General features: G+C 54.8%; 2 protein-coding genes across 3 annotated transcripts in view; both read right to left on the bottom strand.

Moving 5' to 3' along the window:
- Positions 1-5,547: 5,547 nt before the first annotated feature.
- Positions 5,548-8,899, bottom strand: OTX1 (orthodenticle homeobox 1). 2 transcript variants are annotated; one of them, XM_061211316.1, is made up of 5 exons: positions 8,803-8,899; positions 7,656-7,807; positions 6,216-6,366; positions 6,041-6,122; positions 5,548-6,010 (listed from the first exon to the last, which is right to left on the bottom strand). In XM_061211316.1, exons 1-5 carry the CDS (start codon positions 8,897-8,899, stop codon positions 5,548-5,550), a joined length of 945 nt encoding a protein of 314 aa, XP_061067299.1. The 2 variants fall into 2 exon arrangements, with proteins under 2 accessions (XP_061067299.1, XP_061067298.1); XM_061211315.1 differs by having other exon boundaries at positions 5,548-6,366.
- Positions 8,900-16,264: 7,365 nt separating this feature from the next.
- Positions 16,265-17,194, bottom strand: part of EHBP1 (EH domain binding protein 1) — a 331,743-nt gene continuing 330,813 nt past the window's right edge. The window contains exons 22-23 of the mRNA XM_061210795.1: positions 16,668-16,782; positions 16,265-16,450 (exon numbers count right to left, since the gene is read on the bottom strand). Coding sequence (XP_061066778.1) covers positions 16,360-16,450; positions 16,668-16,782 — 206 coding nt within the window. The 3' untranslated portion in view covers positions 16,265-16,359. The remainder of the gene's footprint in view (positions 16,451-16,667; positions 16,783-17,194) is intronic.

Raw genomic sequence — 17,194 nt, 5'->3', positions numbered from 1 at the left:
TTATACTCTACTTCAATCCTGAAAAAATTGTGACTCAAGTTCCTTAAATCCTAATTTTACAATACACTTTAAAAGAATTTCTAAATTTCCTAAAATAGTTTTTATAAGATGTTCAATAAAGATTAACCTTTGAAAAACAAAGTACTTATGACACTTGGAATGGAATGGAACTTTGTGTCTTTTATTTCATTAGCCACCAAGTAAATTATTCAAAGCGGGTAGGAGGGGTACAATTTTTAGAAACACAATAGATTTTCAATGTTTAAATTTTGATAGGTCGGCATTAAATTGAGCCTAAGTACTATTTGATTAGAAAGAACTCCAAAATATTTTTAAGCATATCCCTATCTTTGAAATAATAGTCCTAGAAATAAAAATGTATAGTTTCATAATTAGGAGATGGATTTTAGTTGTGAGCACACCATACATTTCTTTGCTTTATTTTTTTCCCTAAGAAAAAACTGGATATATTTAAAAGTAGTTTCAACTTTGACTATTTTATGTAACTGCCATTTCACCTAAATAACTGAAGGTTTTTTGGAAATATTTTTGATTTTTAAAAACTTCTGGAAGACTTCACCTAAAGTGTTGTAAGTAAAATCCAACTCATTTTAAAAGCATTATTAAAGAATCACTAGGTCAAAATGGCATGTTCCCCTCTCCCACCAAAAAAATCCAATTCTTTTTTCAGATATCAATAAATATCAACAGGATGATTAAGAAGCACAACTGCTTTATCAGGATCCATCAACTAAACACAGCCCCTCCCCCCCAAAACCCCTCTTTTTCAAATAAGTATATTCCAGACACTCACACATTTAATTAAACAGATTCTTTCTTAAAGATAATGGAGATGTTTTCTCCTTGTCAAATAAGCAATGCATTATTATCACTTAGTATTCTTTTTTAGTTGGTGGTTTTTACTATAAGTATTATTGAATATAAATATTCCTTAGTTAAAATTAATGAGCCAATGAGCTTTTTTCATTCTCATTTTAGACAATGGGGGGAGAGACAGTATGGAAAATATAGAATAACTCGTTGAGAACTTGTTAGGTTTTCAATTAAGGAATTTTATAAAGATATCTTGATGCTGTTCTTAAATTAATTCTGCAACAGAAGCCAAGTGGTTTTTTTTTTTTTTTTTTGGTCTTGAATAGTAATGATACAGATTTTCTTTACCAATAATGTATATATTAACTACATTTAATATATCAGATACATTTTATTTCTGTATCTCTAAAGAAAACCTTAGTGCCTGTCAGTGCCTAATGACATCAATAACATTCATTTATTCTGCCAAAGTCATGAATTTATCATTTTCACAACTGAAAAAAAAATCACAATTTATCTGTGAAACTATTTTGAACAAAATATATGAAAAAACTGGTAATTTTCTTTTGACACAAAAATTGAAACCTCTCGGTTTTCTGGTCTCTGAATCCGGCATGAATTTGCTGACATTCGGTGCCTTTTTACCTGTTTTTCCTCTCACGTTTAATACCCCATAGAATTTTTAAATTTAAGAATTTTTTTCCAAAAAAAAACCCCATTTACAACGTTGAGAAATGTTGTTTCCATATGCCCTCAGTAGCTACTGACTCACTATAAAATACTGAAAAGCTCTACAACAAACGACGTTACTTCACTGAATCTTTTCAGAGCTTCAGCAAATTAATGCGGTGCTCCTGAGATGGTTTTAAGAATTTTAAAAAATTATTTAAAAAACACAAACACGACCTATCCTTTAGCCCTAAAGCACCTCACATACGTTCACTGTAAGGTAGACTTTTTTGCCCCCAGAGTCTGAGCAGAGAACACAAGCCATGAGTAGAAAACATGAAGATTTCGTTGAGCACTCAAAGGAACAAAACTGTTGACGTCTTAACGTTGCTAAGTGTTCTGAAGTTGCTTAATCTCCTTAAATTGCTTCAATTCTAGCTGCTTCCATTGTGTCACCAACACCAAAACCCAAACAAACCTCTTCCCTCAGAAGAATGGCGAGCTGAGGGCGGTTCTCAGAGAACCTGCCTGTAACAGGTGGCCCGGAAGGACCTGCCGCGCTCCCGCCGCCGCCGCCTGCACTCGGCGCCGCTTGGGCGCCCCCACCCCGTCCGGCCACTTCCGGCCGCCCCCGCCGCGGCCACGCACTTTCCCCGCTCCCCCAAGCTCCCGCGTCCCGGCAGCCTGAGGTGTCCCAGCGCCTTCCCGCTCCCGGTTTCCACTCAGCGCCGCGGGGCCTCGGCGCAGGCTGGGAGGCCCTGGAAGAAGCACGTGCCTCTTCTCGAGGCCTAGTCCCCCGGGCGGGAACTCCCGCCGGGCCTCCGCGCGCCCGGCCGCTGGTCCCCATCTGCCTGAGTACACGGGCGCCGAAGCTTCTGGAAGCCGCCGAGGGGCCAGGCCACGGGGATGCGTCTCACCTACGTGCCCGCAGCCTCGGCCCAAAGTGTGAGGTTCTGGAACATCCCCGACAGAGTTGGGCCAAATAACAAATGCGACGAAATTGAGCCCCAGGGGGTTGAGTACCTTGCTCCGGAGGCCACACGGTTGTCCGAGCGGGTGCAGAGCCGGATCTCGTGGTTTCATTCCACCGCGCAGCCAGGAGGACCGCTGGGCCGCACAGAACCCGCCTCAGGGAGCTGCGGGGGGAGGCAGCCCAGAACCTCGAGCGGCCCTGGCGGCGGCTGCGTGAACCAGGGCGGCCCTGGGGAAGGCCAGGCAGGGTCGGCTGAGGAGAGCGCCCAGTAGGCCCTGCAGCCCCGGTGCCCAGGCTCGTGCCGCGCGAGCTGGAAGCCTCCTTGCGCCGGCCGGGAGTCCCCGGCACGTGTGGGCCCCGCATTCCAGGGGCACCGGCGCACACCGAACCGGCGCGTTGGGTCGTCCTCCGCCGGCGGCGCCGCGGGGCCAGGCTGGGAGGGGCCGTGGCTGCGCCCTCCTGCGGGCCTTTGCGGAGTCGGGGATATTGGGCTTGTTGGGTAGGAAGGCGTGGGCCTACGGAGTCCGAGACGGGCCTACGGAGTCCGAGACGGGCCTACGGAGTCCGGAGGGCGGACGCGGCCTAGAGGGCTTCCCTCCAGTCGGGGCTCGCAGCACTGAGACCTAACTCGGCGCGGGACCCTGGAGGAGGGGGTCGTTCTCCAAACCCGGCCTCACGTTGTGTTCTTAGGTCTTACACGGAATGAAAAGAATAGGGTGTGTCGGTCACTTCGCAGGAAACTTTTCGTTGTTTGCTTATTTCCTTCCCGCCCATGGACAAGTTGAGCAGCTTCTGGGCCTTACACCCAGGAGGTTTCAGACCAGAGTATGGACTCTGGGTCTTCTGGAGGATCATCTCACCCCATCCCCACCCCTACCCCTGTCTTCCTCAGGGGAAGGTGGAACCGTCCTTCCGAACCCCCTTATGTGAGCCAGGAGTCTTCTTCCCCTGCCAAAGTGAAACGCGTCCCTATCGACTTTTCTAGATTTTGTGTTTGCGTTTTAAAGAAACTTAGCAATACGAACAAAGATATTTTGGCTACTTCTGGCAGGGTCTGAGGGTTTAAAGGGACATCTTAGCACGTGGAAGGGATGACTCGGATTCCCCCGGCCTCCGTGAAGCCACCGGGGACAGCTCAGCAGAAAGGAAGGTCGTCTGCTGCCAACATGCAAGACACGGATCGGTTTTTTGTCGTTTTGTTTTCTTTTCCTTTTTGGCTCAGCTCTGAGAGCATTACAGAGCTATCCTTTCCCGCCTCCCGACCCTCTTCCCCTCCCCCTCTTCTTTCTGGTGCAAGCAATTAGGGTGAAGAAATCAGTGCCAGGCTCCTGCCTCTGAAGAGAAAGGAATTGCTTCGGGAATTGAGTCCTGACACCTGTCTCTGTCCTGGATGGCGAGAGGGGATACGGGGTCAAAACGCCTGGGGGAAGAGGCCGGGCTGACCGGGAGGGGGGGACCCTCCCTAGGAGAGCATTTCTTTGGCCTCCAGCTTCACACAGGTTATTAACACGCGGGTTATTAACACGGGGGTTTCCTCTCTTTAGTCCCCTCCACCCACCCAAGACCAGGACCTGGGCTGGAAGCAGAAGAGCAACACTGACAAGCCGTTCATTAATTTGCATTTATTTTCGGGAAATAATGTAGATAAAGGGGGCGGAAGGGGACTGCCTTACATTTCAACAAGTAATTTGCGATCTTCACATCGGACAAACCAAATTTACAAATTACTTTCCCACCTACTGGACGAAAAGGCCAAAGCCAAAACTGATATACAGGCGTGGGTTCTCCGCAGATTTCGGAGAATGAAGGTGCACTAAAAACTCACTAGACAAAACAGGGTTGTTTAAAGAGAGAGAAGCCGACAGAGGAATTGGAACCGGGGTTTGGGGCCTGGGTTTGTTTGTTTTTCCATAATGCTGTATTTTTATTTTTTGTTTTCTTTTGGTTTTGCTCTCTTAACTGGAACTGCGACCCTGTGCTTAGACCTGGTGAAGGGCTCAGTCCTGCGCCCCGGCCCAGACTAGCCCCCTCCCCTGTACCCTGACTTGGCTCTTGCCTTCACACTCCCAGACCCTCCCGATCCTCCGCGCGCAGCTTCCTGAAACCAAACGATTCTCTTTAATAAATACACAGAGGGAGAAGGTGTGTGAGGGCAGGGAAGCTTTGCAACAACTGAAAAAGTAAAAGCGCCATCGTTTGAGGAAGAGAGGAAAGGGGACAGAGGGAAAATATTTTTTGTTTTTGTTATATATATATGTGTATATATATATGCTGTATATATCTTAAAGTTCTATTTCTTGGGCTCTAAGACGAGATATGCTCAGTTCAACCAACAGCAACTAAAAAGTTTAAGTGGTCCCTGGAACGGACCTGACTATATACAGCATTCCCGCCGAAGCGGAAGCCTGAGCCAGTTCTACGCAGGGCGGGGCTGTGCGCGAGAGGCTATGGGTGCGCTCCTCCCTCCGGGCCTCGTCCCAGCGCATCCGGCTGGGGAGGAGGAAACGCCGGGAAGCTCTGGTCTGCAGGCGGGGAGCGGGGCTTAGGGCAGCTGAAGGGGCGGCAGTCTGCACGCGAGAAACGCTTAGTGGTTGTTTTGATTTGGAGTAGAGCATGGGTGCACTCCAACAGGCAGACACATGCCAGTTAGTGACTCCAGTGTCCAGAAAGAATAAATTAAAGTGTAGGGCTCAAACAGCAAGTCAGAGCGAAGAGCCTCCGAAGGCTGCAAGCGCATAACTGTCCAGAAAGACTAGAAGATGGTGACTTAGGAGTTCGTTAGGGGTTGAGGAGGGGAGCACACAGCTCTCCCGTATAGAACTTGTGGGCCAAGCCGAAGCACCGGTCCCCTCATCCAAGGGGTGGGCAGGGTTTGCACATCCCCCAAGCAAGTGGCACAAAGATGAGGGCGGCAGTGCAGCAATGGGCATCTTTTGGGAGCATGAAATTTCGGGTCTGGAAAAGCCGAGGCAAAGGCGGGCAGTGCAGCAGCAGCAGCAGCAACAACTGGACGGGGACCACGGAGGGCGCAGGTAGTTGCGTTTCTTCTTCTCTTCCTCCCACTCCTGGGCTCACAAGACCTGAAACCTCCATGAGGCTTGGTCCTTATAGTCCAGACAGTCAGGCGAGTTGAAGTTGAGTTTCCAAGCGGAGGAAGCGGCGGCGGCGCCAGGCTCCTTGTAATCCAAGCAGTCGGCAGAGTTGAAGGCGAGCCCCGAGCCGCCGTAGCCCTGGTGATGGTGGTGGTGATGGTGGTGGTGGTGGCCTGAGGACTGGCTCAACGGGTGGTGCGCGTGGGGATGGTGGTGATGGTGGCTCGCCATGGAGGAGGGTGCCATAGGGCTGAGCTGGTGCGGGTGGTGGTGCGAGTGCATGGGCGCTAGATATGAGCTGCAGTCCACGCCGCCAAAGTAGGAAGAGGAGGGCGCGGGGTAGCCCTGGCCATAGCTGCCGCCCTGGCCGTAGGACATGGGATAGGAGGCTGCGGCAGAGGCGGCGCCTGCGGCTACCGAGCGCTGCATACACGATGCGTTGCTAGGCGCGGCCAAAGGCTCGGGCACCGACACGGAAGCGGGCGCTGAGCCGGGCGAGATGGAAGCCGGACTCCAGATGGACGAGGCAGCCGGCGTACTCAACGACGACGGGACTGCCACCGCCGGGTTCCCGCCCAGGCCTGCAGCCGCTGCTGCCGCCGGGTTGGCAGAGGCGCTCGATGCGGAGCTGGAGGACGAGGCGGAACTGGACACAGCGGGCGGCGTGAACTGACCGCTGCTTTCGGAGCCCGAGCTCTCCCGCACCGGGGACGACTTCTTCTTGGCTGGGCGGCTCTTGGTCCCGCTCCCGCTCTGCTGCTGCTGGCGGCATTTGGCGCGGCGGTTCTTGAACCAGACCTGCAGCGGGCCGGGTGGGGGAGAGCGTGTCAGGGGGAGAGTAGAGCTTGCCACTCCCCCGCCCCTTGGACCAACACCCGGCCTAGGATCCGCATCCCTCTCCTATCGACGCCTCCTCCCCTCCCCATCTCCGACCCGGCCAGACCCTGCATTCCCTGCGAGCCTCCACCCTCCCCCATCCTTCTGCTCAAAGACCCTCCTCTGGCAGAGTAGGGATGTGCACTCCCCCCCACGCCCAGCGCAACTCTGCCGGAGGGCGGAACATTTGTGTCTGTCCAGCCAGAAGTTCAGCCATCTCTAAACTGATGCTGTTGGCTGCTTCCCAACAGACCTATGTATGTTTGGAGGCCCTGTCTTCTATGAATAGAGCTCAGTAAACTGCGGAGAGGCACAGAGCAGGCCGCGGAGTGGGGGACAGTCCCCGAGTTTGAGGCTGGAGCCCCTCCGCCCCTGCATGTCTGGTGCTGGGCAGGGCGAGAATTTGGATGGGAGCAGGAGCAAGGCCAGGAGGCTGAACAGAGGCAGTACTCGGGGGACTAGGGAAGGAAGCCTGGGCGGAATTTCGTTGGACTTCTTGGCTCCAAGTGGGGAACCAAATAGGACAGTCATAAAGTTCTCAGTCCTCTTGGAAGGCCCCGGTACAAGACATGGCATTCCTGTTCTCTCGAGCCTCTGGGGGGGAAAAGGCAAGATAAAAGGCCTTTGAGGAGAATTCTGAGTTATAATCCGAACAGTATTTTCGGGTCCCTTTCATCGCAAAAACAGAAACAGCAAAGCTGGTAGCCAGGTTTTGCGTTCAGCATCCTCTCCGGGCAAAGGAAATGTCTAATCAAACTGGCGCCACCCGTGGGGCGCACTCCCAGACAGGGTACCAGGCTCTGGCCAAGCCCCACTCTTCCATTTCCAGGATCCCCGGGATACAAGGCAAGGGCGGAGGAAGCATTCAGGACCCGGAAGGAAACTGCCAAGTCCTGGGGCGGCCAAAGAGGCAGGGGCAAGTGTCGGGCTCTCAGGGCACGTTACCTTCGGGAGCCTCGCTTGTCCTCCGGCAATCCTAAAAAGGACTTTGGATAGCAAAGGCGCCCCGGGGCCAAGGGCGGAATCCAGGGCTCTAAGCTAGCTCCTCTAACTTTGGCCCCTCTGCCAGGCCCGGCCCAGCGCTAGGGGGAGTCTGAGAGGGGCTACCCAGCCTGTAAGCCCGCCCCCACACCAGACCCCCCCTTCCCAGGCCCTCTCCAACCAGCCCCAGCACCCCACCCCCGACCCTGAAGTCCCGCGAGCGCGCGCACCTGGACTCTGGACTCTGGCAGGTTGATCTTGAGCGCCACCTCCTCGCGCATGAAGATGTCAGGGTAGCGAGTCTTGGCGAAGAGCGCCTCGAGCACGTCCAGCTGAGAGCGCGTAAAGGTGGTGCGCTCCCGTCGCTGCTTCCGCGGGGTGGCTGAGGGGAAACGCGGGGGCGCGTCGGGTCAGTGGTGGCCACGCGGACTCGCGCTAGAGGACGCGGACCGGCCCCTGGCAGGCCCTGAACCAGGCCGTTGCAAAAGAAAGCCGAGCTCCGAGCATAAAAACAACTCCCCAGGGAGGCCGAGCCTGACAGCCACAGGTGGGAGAAACTGCATGTGTGAGCGACTGGGAGCCAGTGTCTCCGGCACTCCAGGGCTGCCCCCTTCCCTGCCTCTCAGAGGTTAAGAAAGGAAGAGAAGTTATGCAATCTTTCTTCCTTCACTTCCCCCCTCCCAACACTCTCCCTGGCTGGAAGGTGGGGAAGGGGTGTGCAGAAGCACGTCCTGGAAAACACTTTCCGAGGGAAAAAATGGGGGTGAAGGAGTGGAACCTAGAAAAGACAGCCAGGATTCGGCTCAAGTCTTCCACATCAACAGTGCAAAAGTTGGTGCAGGCCACCCGTCTAGAGGACAGTTTAATTAGGGAGGGAGAATCCCCCCTCAGTTCAGCCAGTCGCTTTGCATAAGGCAAGCTGGGCCCTTCCTCTAAGGGCCTAGCGAGTGCCCATATTCCTCGTTCAATGTTGGGGGGAAAGGCATAGATCCTCTCTCTCTCTCTCTCTCTCTCTCTCTCTCTCTCTCTCTCTCTCTCTCACACACACACACACACACACACACACACACACACACACACACCACCCATGAGAAATCGAATCCGTGGGTAAACGCGCCCTGTGCTGGCAGTGGGAGCACAACAGGAGACAAGGTGCCGGTGTGGCCAGGCAAGGAAGGCTCACGTCTCACGTTTTCGCCGCCCCGGCCGTCCTCACCGACCCGCGATTCTGCCCTGCGAGCCTGCAGCGTGCCCTGCACCGTAAGCAGACTAGGCAACCGGTTCCCTGGGCCGATCCACGACAAAGTTTGTGCTTAAACCCGAGAGGCTGGGGATCCCCGAGATTTGCAGGGGCCGGGGGCGGGGGCCGGTGCTCACCCGGATAGCCCACGGAGGGGTGTAGGAGGTCCATAGCCGGCCCGGCTAGGCCCAGCCCGTTCATGCCGTATGGGGGTTGTTTGAGGTAAGACATCATGCTAACAGCTGGGTGGAGGCGCCCCGAAGGATCCAGGGGGCCGGGGCCGGGCGCAGTGCGGGGCTCCCACTGCGCAGTCCTTCAAGCTCTGTTGCGTCTGGGGGCCCGGCCTATGGAGACACGAGACACACGGAAACCGTCATTCCGAGCCATCACGGCTGCCTGGTCTTGTCTGAGGCAAGGAGTCACAGGATGGGGAGGGGACGCCGGTTATGGAACTGTACAGGGCGGTCAACTCGGCTCTGTAAGGCCTTAGCCCAAAGACCACAGCTTCTTTGAAAAGTAAAATAGCTGGATCATGATCACCTCTTTTCGGGCTTGGAATGGGCCAGACACTCATAGGGCGACACTAGGAGTGAGGAGAGGTTAAAATCAGGGCCAAGCTTGGGAGGTCAGAGCCTGAACCGCAGAGTCTGCTAAGTCCCAAGACTAGGCAAAATTCTGGTCGGGTGGGAACGGGCCTCACACTGCACAAGAAAACATTTGCTCGGCCCCCAGGCGGCAGGAGACCCAGAGCATGAGGCGTTGTTTCGTTTTGTTTCAAACGTTTTTGAAAGTGGGACGCACAGGTAGATTCCGGAGAGCCCAGGTGAGGCACTGCGGAGGGCTAGCGGCACCTGAGCCTCTCCGGGACGCATTGCCCACTTGGGAGAGTGCGACCTGCCAAAGTCTCCTCGACTGGGTCCCGGCCCTAGAGCCGACAGCCGCCCTTCCAGTTGACTTCTCTGTGCCCAGCCGCTGAAAGACTGCTTACCCGGAATCCCACCCACACCTCGACCACAGTTTCGAGCCCAGGTCCCGCAGAGGCGACCAGAAAGGGTCACTGTACAGGTGGCGGTTCTAAGACGCCGCCCGAGGTCACCGGCGCCTCGCCACAGCCGCAGGCCGTTTTTCGTCAACGCAAGCCGGTCCTGGCTGCGGACAATGGGGTCCCGGCTGGGGTTGAAAGGTGACCTGCCCAGCGCCCCAAGGGTCTGGCGGATTTGGGAGGCCTGAGTGCAGCAGGTCCGGTGCGCTCCCCGCCTATCCTACTAGCTGAACCCGCGGCCGCAGGACCCGATCGAGACTAGAGAACTAGGCCTCTGAGGCGTAGCTCGCTCTGACCCGGGCTGGAAGGTCGACGCCTGGCTTCCCCAGCTGCCCCAAAACTGAGGCGCTACAATCAGGGGTCAGGAAGTGGCGCTGGGGGTGTGGGACTGAGACTCCAGACGACCTGTCGCTTTACCCCGCTTCAAGGAACTCAAAGCAGACCTGGGACCCGGGCTAGAGAGTTTAGGGAAAGAAAGAAGTTACAGCTAAAGAAGCCTCCCGCTCCCGTCCCCATGGGACCTGGGCCGGGAGAACCTAGTTTGCAGGGAAGGCGACAGAAGGGAAAGAGCCTGGGCTCTGGGGCCGAAGGAGAATGGGACTCAGCCGCGGCGACTCTTCTAGGCTGCTGCGTGAGTTTTCAAAGACTTTCTTCAAACTTAGCACTTCAGCTCGGTTACTTCGGAGGAGGCGGGGGAGGGGCGCGGGGCCGCAGCAGAGATCCGGGGTCCTCAGCGCAGCAAGAGGGGAGCCAGGTCGCCTCCCAGCCCCGCCCACGTGCCGGGGACCTGGGAAGCGGGGACCCGTTTGAGGACGGGGAGGCAAGAGCAACCGACGCATTCCCAGAGTCCCGGGCGGCTCCCGGCTTTCTCCTTACCTGCCCTCAGCTGCCGGGGCCGCTCACCATCTACCTCTCACCCTCACACAGACCTTCCGGGCAGCCAACCTGCAAAACAGAGCAGCACAGGAATTACCCGCCGGGTTGGGCGGTTGGTCCAGGACCCCCAGATTTCTTTCTTTCCCCAACTTCCCTCCTCCCTTTCTCTTTCTTTCCAGTGGCTTTGTGCGTGTCCCTCCAGGTTTCACTTTATTGCACACACACACTTTGTTTGCAAAGCCCTACACGCTCCCGAGACATTGCCTCGCCCGGGACCGCGCCGAGGGGCCGCAAGGAGGAGGGTGGGGGTGAGAGGGGCAGAGCTGGGAGGTGGCTCGAGGTTGCCGTGGCACTCCGTGCAGCGTGGAGGCGGTGGGGGCTGGGGAAGCCCCGCAGAGGCACTTCGCAAACTAAATAAATCAAGCGATTTACCTTGTCGGAGTGGCTTGTCTGGCCGGGTTGTTTAGATGATTGGAAATGTAGCCTGATGAAGATTGATCACCTTTCTAATGCCCTCCCCGGGTATGTGAACGCGAGGTGAGTGCGTAACCGGGCTAGGCTGCCAATCCCTGGCCCCGCGCGGGCTGAGTGACAGGGAGCCGGGCAATGGCAGCACGAGCCGGGGGTTACCTCCGCGCACCCCCGCCCTCCCCCGCCCCCTGCACCCCGCCCTCACCGCCCGCCCGCCCCGCCCCGGTCGCGCGCTAACTCCGGGGCTCGACTGGCGGCAAACGCGGCGCAGAGCGACGCGAGGAAGACGAGCGCAGCGCGGGAGCCCAGGCCGTGGAGGGGGACGCCGGTCCCGAGGCCGCCCCGGGGCTCCCCGCCCTTCTCTCGCCCTTTTGGCGCCCTGGAGGGAGTGGCAGAAGGAGGCGAGGTGCTGGAGAACCGGTTCTCTCGCTCTCCCGCGCGCCACCCAGCTCGGCGGCCCGGTGGGCGCGAGGACCCGGGAGCCGCGGGCTGGAGGGGAGCGGGCCCCCGGCCCCTCTCCCGGCGCCGCGGGCCCCAGCGTCTTCATCCACCGCGCCACCACCCGCAGAGGGACGCCGCGGGCGGCTCGTGCTGGCACAGGCTACTTTGCCGAGCGCGGGAGCAGCTCCCAGTGCGCAGATCCCGCCTCGGCGCCTCAGGACTCCCGCGCCCGCAAGCAGCACCCGCAGGGGAGGCACGGCCACTTACCTGCTCGTCGGCGTCTCCTGGGGTTCCCAGTCCCCACGAAAGGTGTTTGAAAATCCTAAACGCTTCTTTTGAAATGTTGGAGCCCAGAGTCCCCTCTCCCTTACACACACACTCTACTTCTGAATCGAAAGGTTTGGATAGGAAACTTTCTCTTTCACACTGTCTCCTTCCCGTTCTCCTTTTACAAGGGACAATTTGGTGGAAAACGTGGCCACAGACCCCTGCCCTCAATATCTTTCCCACATGCCGCAGGAGCCTCCTTGAAGCGATCTCCCCGGATCGTTCGTACTGGCGAAGCCCATTTCCCAATCGAACAAACTTCTCAAACACGTCTACCTGGGTGGACTTGTCAAAGCGAGAAAAAAAAAAAAAAAAGTGTTTTCGCCCCAACACTGAGTAAGGCAATTCTTTTAAATGGCACCTCCTCCTGAATATTAGGCACTTTACTTCCTTTCGAGGAATTCCTACGGCTTCTTCCTAATCCCCCCTCCCCTCCACCTCAACAGGCGGAGTGAAAAGTTTGAACAGGAGTAAGTGTGAGGGCGAGTCAAGGAGCCACCGGGCGCTTCGCGGTGGGGAGCGCGGGCGCTGCGGGGCCGCAGGGTCGGGCACCGAGAGCGGACCAGGCGCGGGGCGAGGAGGTGGAGGAGAAGGAAGGGGGAGCCCGCTGAGTGAAAAGGGGCCGCGGCCGCCGCTCTTCAAAGTGCTTACCCCTCCCCCAAGCGACACTTTCCTTTGGAGTCCGAATAAAATACGGTAACAGAATATGATGGAGGGCACACTGTTTCCTTAACTGCTTCTCAAAGAACCCGGGAGATCTTCTTAGGACCTTTAATAAGGCTTTGGTCGGTCCTTTTGTTGATCTCTCAAAATCAACTCCTTCTAATTGAAGTTGGAGCTGAAAGCGAGCTAATGTTCAAAGAAAGTGGCCGCCAGACTAACGAAATTACATTTTTTTTTTTTGACGATGAGGGAACATCTAATCAAAGGGGCAAAAGAGGAGGGGTAGGAGTGGGGAAGTATGAAGGAGAAAAGGTTTTACAAGATCCTTCTCTGGTTCACAAAAGTCGGCGACACGGGCGCTTCTCTCCAGAACAAAGACACCGCGGCCCATTCACAAAAAGGAGAGAAAGAGAGAGAGAAAACAATAAAAGAACGGGAGAAAAGGAAAAACATGAACAAGAAAAAGACTTAACAGGAAAAGAAACTGCGCAGAGCGCAGCGCTGACCCGAGCGGGGACACACCTTTGGCTCGCGCAGGCCCCCGCGGGGAATAGTCCGCGAGGCCCAGGACTCCGAGCCCCCGAAATGTGCAGAGATTTAAGGAAAAAAACGAAATACACCCCCGCTTTCGGTTCTGGGGAAAGGCGCGGGCTGGAGCGCACTAGTGTGATGGGGAAGAGTATGCCGGCGCCCTGGGGTGAGCTTCGGCGGCACTGCGTCCCTAGCCCGGCGCTACCCCGGCCGGGGCCTGCGCGCTGTGTGCCTGGGTTAGCCCTCCCAGGCCTGGGTGCGTGCCCTGTCCCAGTCCCGCAAACTCTCGCACTCCCGCCTCCTCCCGGCCCCGTTTGGCCTGCAGCTGCGGCGCTGGGCCGAGGTCCGGCGCGGCGAGGTGGGGCGGCAGTGCGCGCTGGAATGTGCTCAGGCGGTCCCCAGGGCCCGCCAAGCGGGAGCAGGGCGCTCTCGGTTCCAGATGCTGCCGCGGTCTCGGGGAAGTTGCGAGGTATCAAGTAGCACGATTTTTTCCCCCCCTAATGAGAGTATTTATCTAATCCCAAATTGCAGGCGAATTTTTTTAATGCTCAACCCATAAAACCCCGGGATTAAGAGAAGAAAAAGAGAGAAGAGGAGAGAGGGAGCAGAGTGGAGACGGGGGAGACTGAGATGAAAGTTTCTTGTATGTGGCGTAAAGGACTGAGGCGGCCGCTGCTAGGCAAATATCCAGGTGGGAGACGCTGGGCCAGCAGCCTCGACCGTTCCAGCAACGGCCGCAGCTCAGGGAGGGGAAGAGGGGGCCTCGTCCGGTAACGGCCTGTGGACTCAGCTCGAGGGCCCCGGGCCGGGGAGGGGGCGTGGGAGCTGGGCCCTGGCTTTAGCATCCAGGTGACCTCGAGGCCGGGCCAGACTCTGGAGGACACTTGGGACAGGGGGAGGGGTTTGGCTCCGGGGCCCTGGGATCCTGGCCAGGGGCGGAAGTTCTGCACCGGCCCGCTGGCTGTGCCCAAGCCAGCCCGCTGCCAACACTCCTCCTCCTCGGCGACCCCCGGGCCCACAGCTTCTTTTGCCGCTGCGCGGGCTTTCGGATTGCCGGCCTCTAGGCGTGCTGGGCTCGCGCCTGCGCCCGGAAGGCAGCCTCTGGGCACCACGCGACGAAATCCGGATGCGGCGCCCTCGCCGCGGGCCTGACCCCGATGGTCCCCGGGGGCCGCGCTCCGCCGCCACTGCGGGGCGTGCGGGCGCCACAGAGCAGCCCAATGGAAACCCCGCGAGGCTCGGGACTGAGGCAGGAGGGGCAGGGAGACGGGCAGCAAATCTGGGGCTAGCGAAGGATTGTCACTTGGCAGGTCGCGAGCGGCTTGGGGGAGCCGCCTCTATGCGAGGCTCCGCGAGAGGGAAGGTTCCCCGAATCCGAATCCTGCGTAAATGGAGTGGGTGCCGCCGGTCACCCAAGCCCCAGGCTGCTCCGGGCTGATGGTTTTCGTCTGCCGGTTTCCCTGGGGTTAGGGCCGGGTTCTGAGAGCTTCCCCCAGGGAGCGGTAGCTCCCTCTGCTCTCCTGCTCTAATAAAGAGGGCAAATACCCGATTTCATTTAGTTCTGATAACTTTTCAATAACTTCTTAAAATCCTTGTCGTGAAGAAATTCTACCGTAGTAAGGTTTTATCATTTTGAAAGACTGGCGGCTGCATAGTTTTCGAAAGGAATTTGTGTGTGTATTGGTATAAATACTTGTCTGTATATGTACATATATGTATATGTGTATATATGTATGTATGATCTAGGCTAACGTATAAATGCTAGTGGACTGTTTTCTCTGTCTCCAGACTTGTTGAACGAGCTTTCTTTGTTTCAAGACACCTCTGTAGAGGAGTGATGGAAACTACCATAAAATCGCCAGTTTTTTCTGTAGCTTAGAACTTCTGGTTGAAAGTTCCCTTTCCCTCATCTCATACACAACACACCTGCACACACTTACCCTCCTCCTCCCCTCCAACAATAACCCTCTTCCTTTCACTTCGGCATCTACAGTCTTGCCGGTTATCAGAAGTCATAGTTCTTCCTCATATGAGTGCAAAATTATAACAACGGAAAATTACATTTTTTCAGTGCTGTGGAATCACAAATTTCCTCAAATCGTTAAGAGATGACCCTCTAAAAGATGATAGTTTACACTGCTTAAGAAAATACGACTAATTGCTTTTCAATTCGCATTCGTGTGTCAGCAGGGCCCCTCTGGGGTGGTGTAAACTTATTCAGCTCCAAATACAGCCCAGTATCCTGCCCTGCATTCAAGAGGACCATTTTTCCACATGAAAAGTCTTATGAATACAAAAACTTCTCCTCAAGTTTTCATTGCAAAGAAGTAGCAGCAGTGTTTAAGGTAAGAAAGTTTCTGCTTTTATTGAAAATTTATATATGACTCAGTATTGTAATAAATAAACAGATAACCATTTTCACAAAAAAATGACAGTGCTATGCTAGAGAAGAAAATATTAATTGGAGGATTTACTCATAATGGCAAGACAGACTTTTATCAATACAGAATAAATATTAACACCATTCTTGAGCCAATTTTGAGACCCAACAAAATGTAGGAACCAAGCTAGATGTAATAAATAATTATCCAGAGAAAAAGATGGCGCATTCTCAAATGATAAGACTGTCTTTGTAAAGTGATGCATGTCAATTAGTCCCATCCTTACAGCTCACTTCAAATCACAGGACTTGTTTCAGGCTACGTTAAAGGGCCATCCTCCGAAGAAAGCAGAGGAGAAGTACCCTATTATCTTCATAGTGAAATGCAAAACAACTGCAGAAAATCCCACTGGTAAATAGAACACAGTTTAATAAGTAAATTGAAGATGATCTAACTATAAAATTTAGGTAACAGACTCAGTGTTACATATGGCAGGACTGGAAAAAAATCATTCATGACATTTTCCTTATCCCTCCCTCTTAAGCCCCCTCCCACCCCTCATTATGCTATTAACAATAACAACAACAACAAAAATGTTTTAAAATTTTCCTCCATCAAAAAATGAGGGAAAATAATGAGGGAAGAGTTTTCTTTTCTTTCTTCTTTGAACAGTTTCTTGAACACTCCTAATACCAATCACTCACAAGATGTCTGTGCAATCTATTTTACATGATTTCAAGGAAATGATTAACTCACACACACACACACATCCTTAAACAAAGCTATTTCGGAGTTCTGTACATTGTCTGGAAAAAAGGGAGGAAAAGAGGTGGTGGTAGTGGTAAAGAAGGACAATCCAGCCAAACAAAATGTTAAAAGTTTTAAATCAACAACGAGAATGACTTTTTCTGGTCTGGGGACCCAAGACTAATAAAAGGTTGGTCAAGATTCTGGTCTGGCTTCTATTGAAGAACACATTTCTCTTCTTTCTTGGCCATCTTGCCTTTGTTTTGCTCCAGAGTTCGCTCCAAATGCTCGTCTTCTTCTTCGGCCCTGGAAATCAAACAGGAAACCAAATTATTTTTCTTCTTGGAGCGCAGAGCGGCACTCTCCTCTCGCCCCGCATTCCGAGCCCCAGAGGGAACGGGGTTCGCGGGGCCAGCAGGAGGCTGCCCCGGCCCACCCGGGACCTCTGGACTGAACTTTCCGAAAACTTCTCGGCCCCTCAGCAGGCGGCAGAGCGTCGACCCCGACCCCACCGCCCACTTACTGCTTCTCCTGCGCGTCCAGGTCCCTGACGAGCGCGTCGCGCTTGTCCACTAGGGCCACCAGCTCATCCAGCAGGAGCTGCTCGCGTCGCTTCTGGGCCTCGGTCTTCTGCCAGTCTGCAGGGGACGGGAGGCTCCTTACCCACCCGGTCCCCCACCCCACCCTGCCCTCCCCTTCCCGCCTTTTCCAGTCCCCTTTTATTTCTCTGCAAACCATATTACAGAGCCACTAGCTAGTGTTTCACGGAGAGTTTGGCCGTCGTGGTGAGGATTTCGCCCCTAAAACCCTACTTTCTAAGTATTTTCCGTAGATGGAGACGGCTATGGGTTGGACTGGAACCTGCAAGAGACCAGGTGTGCGCCGGTGGCCAGCGGAGGTGCGCACCTGATGTCAGCCAAAGTGGGGGAGGGAGAGCTGGAGGCCCAGAAGAGGTCGGCCCGAGCGGTGAGGGGGGAATGTGGGTGAATGAGGAGGCGGGAAGCAGAGACGGGCGATAAAATCACCCTGAAAAGGCTAGAGAATCTGCCT

The sequence above is a fragment of the Eubalaena glacialis genome, chromosome 14, assembly GCF_028564815.1.
Source record: "Eubalaena glacialis isolate mEubGla1 chromosome 14, mEubGla1.1.hap2.+ XY, whole genome shotgun sequence".
NCBI classification, from domain to species: Eukaryota; Metazoa; Chordata; class Mammalia; order Artiodactyla; family Balaenidae; genus Eubalaena; species Eubalaena glacialis.
This window is presented reverse-complemented; position numbering and strand designations above follow the sequence as displayed.

Coding starts and splice junctions, on each gene's coding strand:
- OTX1 (XM_061211315.1), bottom strand. CDS start 8,899: ATGATGTCTTACCTCAAACAACCCCCATACGGCATGAACGGGCTGGGC. Junction 7,808..8,802: donor CCCCTCCGTGGGCTATCCGG/GTGAGCACCGGC, acceptor GTTTCCCCTCAG/CCACCCCGCGGAAGCAGCGA. Junction 6,367..7,655: donor TGCCAGAGTCCAGAGTCCAG/GTGCGCGCGCTC, acceptor GGCCCGCTGCAG/GTCTGGTTCAAGAACCGCCG.